The sequence below is a fragment of the Ambystoma mexicanum genome, chromosome 6q, assembly GCF_040938575.1.
Source record: "Ambystoma mexicanum isolate Mex_15411 chromosome 6q, UKY_AmexF1_1, whole genome shotgun sequence".
NCBI classification, from domain to species: domain Eukaryota; kingdom Metazoa; phylum Chordata; class Amphibia; order Caudata; family Ambystomatidae; genus Ambystoma; species Ambystoma mexicanum.
The window spans coordinates 763,871,321-763,883,322 of NC_090937.1; the positions used below are offsets into that span (position 1 = coordinate 763,871,321).

Below are 12,002 nucleotides of genomic sequence, written 5' to 3' on the forward strand. Positions count from 1 at the left end.
ATGCCAATAATTCAATGAAGGTGGATGTTCATTTTCCTCAGAAGAATGGGCAAAACTCTTCAGTTTATTTTTGCAACTATTCCCTACACCCAGGGTCAAGACTCTCCCTGATGAACCTTCTCTTGAATTGGATGTTTTGCTTCAGAGGAGCGTGTGCTCATGTTCAGTCTTGTTAAATTGCGATGAAGGGACAATGCTTCTGATTTTAAAATGTTTTGCCATTTTGTCTATTTTTGAAAGAATGCTTTGAGTCTTGTAGATTTGAAATAGAACTCCAATTGTATTTGCTGAGCATGTGTATAGGCAAGGTTTCATCCACTGAAACGTGTAGCTTGGCGTTTGTATAGTGAAATGCGTTCTTGTGACACTGATGCTTGTAGATTGGGTACTCCTTACCAGGGCTTCAGCTAAGGATTTGGCTAAACGGATTTTTCTTTTTTCAGTCCATACCTCCTTGCACCGAGTCATCCCTGAAACTGAATGTTTTGGCATATTCCTCCACTGAGCAGGCAGGAGGTGCTCCTTCCTGTGGTGCTGCTCTGTTTGTTGGTACCACTGATCCCAAGATATCTGTGAATGCCTGTGTCTGCAGAGGATATTTGGGGGCAGAGGGGAGGGGGAAATCTAGGAGGCAGGCTCCAGTGTGAAGGCAGTTTCCAATTTTATTGGCTTTGTTGTCAGTAGTTGCCTATTATTAGGGAGCCATTAATACGAACAGTGCCACATGGACACCAGTGATCTTATTAAAACTAGAAATGGTGGACTTCGTCCAAGGACGCGGATGTGTTTTTCACCATGGACGTTGCGTCACTATATACAAACATTGGACATGCAGCAGGGATGCAAGCCATGGAATGGCTTTCACTTTCCACGGACACGTGCAAGGCAGACAAAGTATTTCTCATGACGATACTGAAATTAGTACTGACTAACATTGTTTTTAAAATGTGAAGATTGATGTTTCGTTCAGATTTTGGGTGCAAGCATGGGGGGCAGCGATGGCACATAGCTATGCAAATACCTACATGCTTTATCTAGAGACTAAGTGTGTCTTGAAGGAAACAAGATGGCAAAAGAACCTGGGGTTTTACACCAGGTATATAGACCTATTTGATATTTAGAAAGGTTTGGTAAAAGAGCTAGAAAATTATAAGGGGCAACAGCGTCTGCACTATGGGCTCTTGGAACACCAGAGGCTTCATGCACCTGTTCGAAACAGCGTGGGCCACAGATCTAGACCTCTTGTGTTTACAAGAAACTTGGCTAACCCAAAGTTCGCTTTTGGAAGGGTTCGAAGTAGCAATCAACCCAGTGACCAAGCAGCCAAAGGGTAGGCCTATGGCTTGACTACTCTTGGCTGTAAAAAAAAAAAAAAAGTCTGGACTCCGGATCCTGAATTCCCGCAATCCATCACCATTCATTCAGGTCTCCACTATCAACTTATATTGGAATTATCTGTCCAACGATGAGTTGGCATTCACCGACCAAGTAACGGCATTGATCGATGAATTACTCATAAAGGAGCAGCCGATGGACTTAATCCTATGTGGAGACCTAAACATTGCCTGAAACCAATCACAGAACAAACTGATGGCAAGACCAGGGGCAGGAGCAAACGTGAACAGGCTGCGTCCCAATGGTGTCTGGAAATGGACCTTCATGGGTTGACAATGCTTAACGGCAACACAGCAGGCGACATCCCGGCCTACCCTTCGTGGAGACGACTTGACCAAAAATCGGTGCTCGACTACATATTCGTATCTGAAAACATCCACAAGAGGTCGACGAAATTAGAAGTCCTAAAAATGAAGCATGGTGACCACGACATGGTACAACTTTCACTCTACTAACAGACCCCCTGTGTTCAGGCACGATGGCTGTTTGCGGTGAGCACGGGTTCTTGTAGGATCCGACTAAATCTCTTGGATGCAGAAGTAGCTGCTATTACAAGCACCTTCCAGCAAACATCAGAGTCCTTGAAATACCAACACCTCTTCAACTTTGAAGAACGCAAACACAACTTGAAACACGTCAAGTTCCAGCCAAAACCCAAATTTGATGCGAGCATTCTCCAACGTAAAAGATCCATGGGTCAAGAACTAAGGAAACTAAAAGGGCCCAGCAACGCCTCTACGCGAGAGTTGGATCTAATTGCAAAAGAGAGAGCAAAAGAGTGATCAAACACAAATACAAGAACTGGCTCAAAACAAACCCATCCACTATGCTGCAAAATGACTTGAAGACCTGCTAAAAATGGCTGGCAAAAACTCAACCGACTACTGGAGACTGAACAACACCTTGGCTCTGCAATATGCTCTACAGGCCAACAGTCACAGAAGCAATCGGCCGAGTTCTACACAAATCTATTTTGTAGAGACACATTAACTACAGCTTGGGAACCAACAGTGGTAAACCAATGGTACTTTGTGTTTGAGCCAGATGACATACTACACGCAATTAAAAACGTGTGCGAATCCAGAGCTCCTGGGCCCGATGGATTAACAAACTATACGATCAAGAGAAACACACAACTTTGTCAAACAAGCTTACACAGAAGTCTGTCCAGAGTCATCAAGAGTCGATCTACCCCCAAGACATGGAAAAGTGCCGCAGTGGTCCCAATATTTAAAAAAGTGGACCGAACCAACCCAAAAAACTACAGATCAATAGAGCTCCTTGACGTCTTGGGGAAGATTTATGCCACCCTTCTCCAACAAAAACCTCTCAAAATGGTCTAAAGAATCCTATCACGTAGACCCTAGACAAGCTTGGTTTGTAAAAGAGGTTGGATGCAGTCTAAACTTGCTACTGCAGAACTTACTAAAGATGGAAGCAATTAGATCCAACTCTAAAATCTACCTGGCCCTGATAGACCTGCCACACGTGTTCGACAGCATAAACAGAGAGATGCTATGGAAAAAACATACCAGTTGGAACTGTCCTCCCAGCATAGTGGACGCAATCCGTGAACTACACACGACACTTCCATCAAGATCCATTTGGACGCGAACGGCACGCTGTCGGCTCCTATCAGTACACATAGGGGTGTGAAACAAGGATGTCCTTTGGCAGCCATCATCCATCTCTTCATATTTGATGTAAATGAGGCATTTAATGATGCAGCCACATTTCCTCCAAAACTTCACGGTTCGCCCATAGACTACCTGGTCTATGCGGACTATCTTATTCCGATAGATTTGACTCCCATAGGTCTCCAGCGCAAACTGAACCTTCTTGACACCTATATAACAACCAATGGGCTCCAGATCCACAAACAAAAATGAGAAATCTTAATTCTTGGGGAAACTACAAGGAATCAGTGGACGAAGAAAGAAGTTCAGTTGGTGCCTCACTAACGACCAACTGCGGCCTGTAAAAAACACCACATACCTAAGTATGAGCATCGGCCCAAGCGGAAACGATGCGCCATGGGCCAAAGTTGCGAAAAGTAAGTGCCGGCAGCTGGCATGCCAAGCATCCTTGATCAATAAAAAAATTTGGGAAATTCTCACTAAAACCAATTCACTTTTTTTTTCAGCAAAAAGTTGTTCCACCCCTGGATCTATGGCGGTGAAAATGTGTTTGGATGCTCAAGTGATCTGTGGAATTCACTCAAACACATTCTGGATACGAGTGCTACAGCTTCCTAAGGGCACTTCAACTACCTGCCTACGGTACGAACTGGGCCTTCTCTCAATCTATGCAAGAGTCACATGGAACCTATTGAGCTTGTTCAGAAAAACAATGTTGAAAGCTCCAGCGGCCCAATTCCAAATATTGCACAAGCTCGACAGTGACAAAGCATATACCATCCTTTTCAAATGGAATCTCCTTTGTCAAGACCTCTTAAAGGAATACAACATCTCCCTTCTAACGCTAATGGAAAATCCAGATCTGGCAAAGTCCCAGATCTGGCGAGCAGGATGGATCAACACCTGCAACCTAAGGGAAATTGAAACTGATGCACGAATTCCCAGGAGTAGCCAAAGCCTTTGGCCAGCGACATACTTATCTAACTCGCCTTCTGCACCAACATGCAAGATTACTGTAAATGCGTTTCAGGCTAAACATGTTGGCAACGAAAGAACGACTGGGTACTTGGTCGAAGCACGCCGACTTTGACCACACGTGCAGATTCTGCAGTAAGGACAAGGAGACTCTAAAACATCTGACGATGTCTTGTCAGGCACTCCAGCCTCCAAGAGGAATCCACTTTGGGCCGATCAACGAGCACCAGTATATGTGCGCTGAAGAATGGTGGAAAGCCCTCTTTGAGGGGTCTAACAGAGCAGTCCTATTTGTGAAGAGGGAGGGAGAGAAAAAAAACGTTGTCTTGTTTTTTTTAAAGGTTTGAATAAACCAACACATTTTTTAAAAAATTTAGATAGGAACAGTCTACTCCTAGCAACAAGTTTCCATCTGAAACGAACACTAGAAAGTGTCCCAATTAGCCAATTTATGAGGTATATACGCAATCTCATCTGCCGAATATCAAATTCAGGTAAAATATCAAAAATTAATTAAATGGAACCATGATCCGAAAATTGTAAACGATATCCAATAAGGTGGAACAGATCTCAAGCGAAGACTTGCTCAAATCGATGAAGGAAAATCCACCACTGGTGTATATCACTACATTCTCGCTACAAAGCCAAAAGATCAAAGGAATAATCAAACGGAACTGGGAAATTGTGAAATTGGATAGTACCCTAGAGATTATTTCCAGCCATAACAGTATTTGCCTACAAAAAAGCATGGCATTATGGAACATTTGGTAAGGGCCACATTTAAGGAACATTAGAACAAGGTGAAATATACAGGCCAGCACACATTCTAAAATGTGACTATGAAATTCCTATACAGGCAAAACAATCCTCAAACATTAGACTACTTGTGACTTAGCAAGCCTGGTGTATGGCCTTAAATGCCCATGTGGCTTTTATTACATAGGAATGACCACATGTAAGGCCAAAAGCCGGAGGACTGAGCACAAGTCAAACATTCGAGCAAAGAATTGAAGTACTCAGTAGCCCGCCATTTTCTAGAGGCAAGACACCATATCACACAAGTACAATTTGTGATTTTGGAGAGAGTAGTGTTGTCAAAAAGAGCTGGTGATATGCAAAAGAGAGTTTGACGGGAAGAAAGATGAATTGGATAGACCATCTAGAATCCCTGAAGCCACAAGTTATGACTATAGAATGGGATCTATTGTGCTTCTTGTAAGCCATGAGGTATGAATATAGGGTGGGGAATCTATCATGCTCCCTGTAGGCTACTATACCATGAATTAGATTGTGAATGGACTGCCTGGAGGTAATAACAGAATGCGCACACATTGTATTTCAATGCAACTTTTAGTGATAGTCATCTGGTTCGGGAGAACTAGAATTATCTGTGAATACCTATCAGCACTTACTTGATTGGTTTCATTGTGAAAGAGGCGTGGTGGTATTGTGATGGGCAGAATACGAGGTATTAATGAATCTGCCATTACAGCCCCACATGAATCACTGTCTAAAAAGTGGTGTTTGAGAGTATTGAGCACACTTGGGGTCTTCAGCGCACTGTTCCTATATCGAGACTGACAGGGATGGAGACTAAGGGTATTAATGAAGAAAACATTTTAGCCTACATGCATCGTAAGGTAGCAACTTGTTTTCCCTCATGCTTAGGGGACTGTGAGTGCGATCTGCCTCGGAATGTGCATGAGTCGAGATATTTGAACATTGCATCGATTAACTCTCCAGGCAATTTAAGGCAGTAGTGAAGCATCTCACACTCTGGGGAGAGGTGCTAGGGGAGGGTTTTTGTCACCCGCCTCATGCCCAAACCGAGGCATCTGAATATTATGCATGCATTATCAGTAAGTACGCGTGTACTAATGTATTTAAGGATCGAAAAATAGTTCTACTTGTCCAAATGGAGAATATCTGAGGACAAAGTGTTTAATCAATATGTGTTGCCTGTGAAATCATTAAGGTATTTACTTTGAATTTATTTAGTTCTATTAATAAGAAATGCTCGTAATGAATGCTATTGTAGGAATCGTATCAGTAATTGGTGACACCACTAACCTAAGTTTAGAGGAGTGGGCATGCGATGACTCCCACACCATGCCAAGATGGCCGCCGTTTTAGTCAGGGATGCACCCAGTCCCATGTAAACATAAAAGCGGGCATGAGGCACCTGACCAGTTTGCCGGTTGGATGCCTCACGTTCCGCTACGAAGAAGTGACTAGCACACTGTAAGTACCGAAGGGGTAGATGCATAACGTTACTTAGTATGTCATTCTGATCGGCCCCATAATGATCGGACCTTTTGTCCCGTAATATACGGAACTCCTTAGCAGTTTGACTACGCTACATACAGTTGCCACAGCAACCATTCAAGTGCAAACCGACCTGAAGTCTAAATCGAGTGCATTAGCGCTCCATCCACAAGTTAAATGTTTAGTAGTAAGGTTTGGTTTTGATTTAATTTTTAGAAATGCTGAAGGAGACAGAGCAGTGAGACCTCGAGGTGGGTGTCACCTATGCATTTGTAAATAGATGTGTTTCTACACTTGAACAACACAGGAAATCAGATTTTAAGACTGGTTATTATTTCATATTGTAGATCACAATATTTTTATGGAATTGTACAACATGAACATTCATCAGTTAGCCCTGGAAGGAGGATACAATATCCAAAACACGTCCGCTATGATTTTTGTTGTAAAATAGCCATTGATCTGGAAATTGGTTGAAATTGTGGAATAACTGGAATTTCAATTTTAATTATAATAATTTATACTTTGAACATTATACTATGTATTTTGAGTTGACAATGATGACATTGGTGAGATCTGCATGAAAATTGTGGAACATTGGATTATAGGTTCATGTTTATCTTGCCTCTTGCATGAATTTGGTGATGGAGAAATACTGCAAAAAGCTAACATTAAACAGGCTTTATGAAGAATACAATCATGGCATATATGTTTAATGGAGTGAAATTATAATAAGCTCCATTTTTAGGGGCAATCGCCCCATTTAGACTGAATGAGGATTACCTGGTTAGTAGGACTCGAGGCAAAGGGTCGTATCCTTATCCACCAGAAAGTCTCTTGAAATATTTCAAAAAACAATATAAACACCACGGGTGTAATGATTGCTTTCTCATTTTTGTTTTCTTATTGGGGAGTGAACATGTCTTGTAAGCCATATATCTGCAGTGCTGCTCATTATTTCATGAGGTGCAATTTTGAAGACTAGGTATTTCGTTTGGACGCATTATTTTGCATTTGAGACATCAATTAATGCTGGCCATATTGATCGCTCCAGGTTTTGTTTTTGGCTCTGCGAATCTCTTGAGCCATTGTTTGTAGCTTTTCCTTTTTAATTTAAAATGTGTAGCTGGCTTGGCTTGGTTGCTCCGACGCCTTACTTCACCTAAAGGTACTGAATGGCTCACAGCCGGTAGCGTTTCGTTACTGGATCACCTTACCCCGATCACTGACATTCGAGTCAATAATTGATGCCTTCCACGAAGTTTCGGACACAGTAAAGGTTTAATCTGAAAAGGCAGAGTGTTCATCTTTTAACTTTGTTTTTTTCCCTCCAGATTTCTCTGTTGGATGCAAAACGAAGTATGAATATTGGAATATTCCTGAAGCAATTCAAAAAGTAAGATTTTCTTTATCTGCAGTGGCTCATTGTGGGTGCTCTGGGTACTTGATTTGCCCTAGAGAGACTCTTCTGCTTTGATGCTCTTACATTGGTGCCTTTTTATGTCTGTACGTGGGTTTACTTTACCACCATGGTGGCCCGCGGTGTGCACGAGCATTGCTGTAGCTGAACCCTATTTTCATTTGCTGCCCCCTTGATATTGGTGTGAAGGCTAGCCTTTTATGTATTATCTGTTGGTGTTTGTGGAAGATTCTGTGGGTCCTGAGCTTTCCCATAAGAAAATAAATGCCTTGTGGTAAGAGAATTGTGTGCATGGCCTCTACAAGATGGGCACTCGGTACTTTCCCCAGTCGGGGCACTATTTTGAGACTGGCACCTGATGCTGGGCTGCCAGGTAGTTGGGTTATCTTTTTTTTTCTGACAGGATTACACAGCATGAATCTTTGATGAACTGGAACTAGTGACTGCGTTTGTGAGATCAGCATAAATGTCATGCTTGTTGAATGGTTCTTTTGAAGGTGTTGCGTATACCCAGTTTTTGGTGCATGACTTGTAAAGCTTTGGAGGAGCCTGGTAGTAAAAATTTACTATTTATAAGCACTCTTCGTGCACGTGGTTGTATCAGTCAAGCTGTCACCTAATGAATAAAGTCACTATTCTGTCTAGCATTGTGAAGGGGGAGGGTGGGGCACTGGGTATGGATGGTGTGATGCTAATTCCAGTGCCATGTGTCCCAAGGTCTGCAGAGGATATTGTTGAAGATATTCGCATGGGAAGGTGTGATCTTTATGAATCGGACTCGCTGCAGGAATTCCTAAAGTTGCTACCAGACACTGAGGAGGTAAGGGTTAATGTGTTGCTGTGCCGCAGTGGCTGCCTTGCATCCTTATGGAAATTGTTAATTTGTCACCTGCACTAGTCAAATACAAACAGTCCCTTTTTCAAGCTGCTATGCAAACAATGGCCCCATTGCCTTTCTCACGGGTGACGTTGCTTTTGCTATCCTCTCTACCGTTCACCTTCATGCTATCCGTCCACGCCAAACACAATCCGACAGATAAAATCTAGAAGTTTGTGTTGCCAGAAGATAGTTTGCAGTGCGATGTGTTAATATTTGGAATAAATATTGCTCTGCTGTCATCTGGCTTTTTGTGATCTTGTGTAATCTTATCGATCACCTGCATGGCCGCTCTTGTGAGAAACCCTTGTTGACGTGACGAGGTGACACTTGTTACCTCACCTTCCTGTTGGAAGCCTTGCTGTTGCTGGATGTTATCTATCTCTCCTCCCCACGGCTTCTTGGCTCCACCTTTCGCCTCAAGCTTGGTCTATGACCTCCATTTGGAAACTCGTGCATCCAAGGCAATGGGCATGATAACTCCTGTTTCCAGGTGTCGGCTTATGCTGATTTAGTGCATGATCCACTGGTGGACTCTGACTCAAGGCAACCTTTAGCCGGACCGCCCCCCAGCGCAGATAAGACGCTCACTCAACGTGCGTGCAGTTTCTATCGTCTGTCTGCTCTTGGGCAAGACTCGCTGTCAACTGATGTCCACGCCTACTTGTGTTCTTTGGTTTACTTTTGGTGCATGATCTTGTTCGATTAGCCTGTATGCTTTTCGTGGTACAAGTGAAGGAAAACAAAAATCGCAGCGTTCCTATTCATCTGAGGATTTAAGTTTGTTTTTAGTTGACATTGGGCAGTGGGTCAACTTGAAATGGCTGCAGAGCAGTTTCCTTTACAGTAGGCTTCTTTGCAAGAGCCTAACTCTTTTCTCCATATGCAAGCTCCTTTAAGCGTTGATGGCTCCCGAGTGACCTTAGAGTTGATGAGCTGTTGCCTGAGCTTGTTCTAGTAGTCCAATAAGTCATCACTACCTTGTGACATACAGGACTCATGGTCGAATGATGGACTGACCTATACTACAGGGGCACTGCTCCTACAATCTAAAGCTCTTTTATTTGTGCAATTGAGCCTGATTTTATTTGCTGTAAAAATTGAGACTGGTCCCAGAGGTTACTTGTTAAGGTATCATTAGGGTGGGCTAGAGCATCAAACGCAGCTATAAAGACCAAGGTCCTTCCCCTTTACTGTGTCCCCAGTAATGGGTAAGGGTGCGGAAATCCCTGATGCCTGGTCTCCTATTGTTGACCTCGTTCTTTTTGTGTAAACTGTGGACGCTTGCTGTGTGTAGACAGATGGCAAGAAATGTGATTACACTGCACCTTTGCATCCAACCCTCAATCCATGGGCATTAATCTGCTCAATAATACCATGTTTGCTTTTTAGCAATTCTTTCCCAAGGCCACTCGATGTACATGAAAATAATCTAAAGCCTTTTTTTCCCGATCTACTCTATGAAACTAATGGGTGCTGTAGGGAAAGTCTGGATTGTCTGTTATGCGTGTCCTCAGAGACGTCTTTATGGGAGGGCGAAAGGGGCACTGGCCCAGGGCCCCCACCTTGGAGGCCCCCCCCCCCACAAGGCTGCCTGATCTAAAGAAAGATTCCATTGTTCACCAGACTTAAATGGCACATGCCAGGAGATTTTATGGTATGCTGCTGAGGCGCTAAACCTATTGCCTGTCTGTTTTGACAAGTACATTCTGCCTCGATCAATTAATCATGTAATGATTTGTGTTCACTGTGGAATACGTAGTTTGTGTGTTCCGTACGGCACGACTTCTGTAGGATACTTTCCTTCCTGTGGGAATTGTGTTGATTATGTGCAATAGCCAAAGTTGAAATCCATATTGATAAATTGAGTGCCACAATGGTTCAGAAGTTAGCTCTGTGTGTTAAGCACTCATTGCAGAGATGTGTTCATCAGAAAGATTAGAAGAGCACATTCCAGCAAGGCCGGCTGCACCTATCCTGTGTCTGAAGTTTATAAACATACCTGCATATGTACTTGGTTTTTCAGGCTAAGAGGTGCTATTATCAGCAATGTTCCTGCACCAGATAGGGGTTGCTATAAAAACTAACATGTCATTCGTACAGTGAAGGTCTAGACATTGGTTTGTTCAGATTGTGCATTCTCAAACCTAGGCAATCCCCTCCAAAGATGAGCATAAACTATTAGTCCAAGTGGTGAATAAGTATCCAAATTCAAGACTGTGGAACCAAAGTGCTCAAGCTTGTATCCTGGCTTTGCCAGCAGACGATACCGTGATCCTGGTCAAATCATATATCACATGCATTACTTTGCTGTCTTCTGTGAGGTTTCCCTTCTTGCATGCTGGTGGCATCGTTTAGCTCATTACTTGATATTTCTTATGTAGGCCATTTGAGTGGAAGGGGTGGTAGATGGGAGCGAGCGGACTAGATGTTGTAGGCCTTGAGCAAGCATATTTTAAGGTCTGCTCGTTTGGCACAAAAAACGTTTTGCTTTTTCTATAAGTCAAAGGTTTTTCTGCATGTTTATGAATGACAATTTTACAAGCCATTGTTTTGGAAGTATTTCAAGCTTAAAAGTACAAAAGACATACCTAGATTAAATCTGTTAAATCACATCGTTTGGTATGGTGGTACTTAGATACTTCTGTTGATTATGGAGAGAATGAAGATGTAATTGTTCCCATTTTACATAACACCCTTCTGTAATATTCTGGTTTTAAAAATTGTCAGGTTTGGAATTGTGATTTTTGTGTACTTCAGTTTTATAAAATGAGATTGTTTTAGTACATGGTAAGAGCTGGAAAAGAAAGTGTTGAAATGCAAAAATCGCATTGTTGGAACAAATCCCAGCTACACCCCTTAAGCAATGTGTGATCCTGGGCATCTCATTTTATCTTTTATTTCCTAACCTCTGAGAATTGCTAGTCCCTAAATCTTTCAAAATGGTCAGCCATTCAGAGTGATTTCCTTCTCAGGGTATCGGCATAAAAGCCTCACTCATGGTTTCACTGGCTCCAGGGTTGCTTCCACTATAATAGTGGGCATTGATATACTGCACACCTTGATCTCTAATGGCAACACTACTTGAAAACCATGTCCCACTTCTAATCTCAGTCTGTCTGGATAGAGACACCTTCCTGGTAGCTTCTAATCTGCATTCACCATCCATGCTATGTGTAGCTTTCTCCTTCCTTACAATTGGTCTACTGTATCCATGCTTGAGCACTTTTGCATTCTCTGAGGCAGCTAATGTAAGTTATCTGCCTATTCTGGGTTACAGGCACCTTTTAACATATGGTCCTGCATTAATACTACAGGCTGCATTGATTTTAAAAATAATTCTGTTTCTATACTAGAAGAGAAGTAACCTCTTCGTAGATTGCTAATGTTGGCTTCAAATGCTACTTGTTTATCATTCTTTTTTTTTCCCTCT

At 42.5% G+C, this 12,002-nt stretch overlaps 1 protein-coding gene across 2 annotated transcripts in view; it reads left to right on the plus strand.

Annotated features, from left to right (window-relative positions):
* The window catches only part of FHDC1 (FH2 domain containing 1), a 178,260-nt gene that overhangs the window by 74,030 nt on the left and 92,228 nt on the right, over positions 1-12,002 (plus strand). For both annotated transcript variants that reach the window (XM_069631292.1, XM_069631293.1), the window contains exons 3-4: positions 7,607-7,668; positions 8,410-8,512. In XM_069631292.1, coding sequence (XP_069487393.1) covers positions 7,607-7,668; positions 8,410-8,512 — 165 coding nt within the window. The remainder of the gene's footprint in view (positions 1-7,606; positions 7,669-8,409; positions 8,513-12,002) is intronic.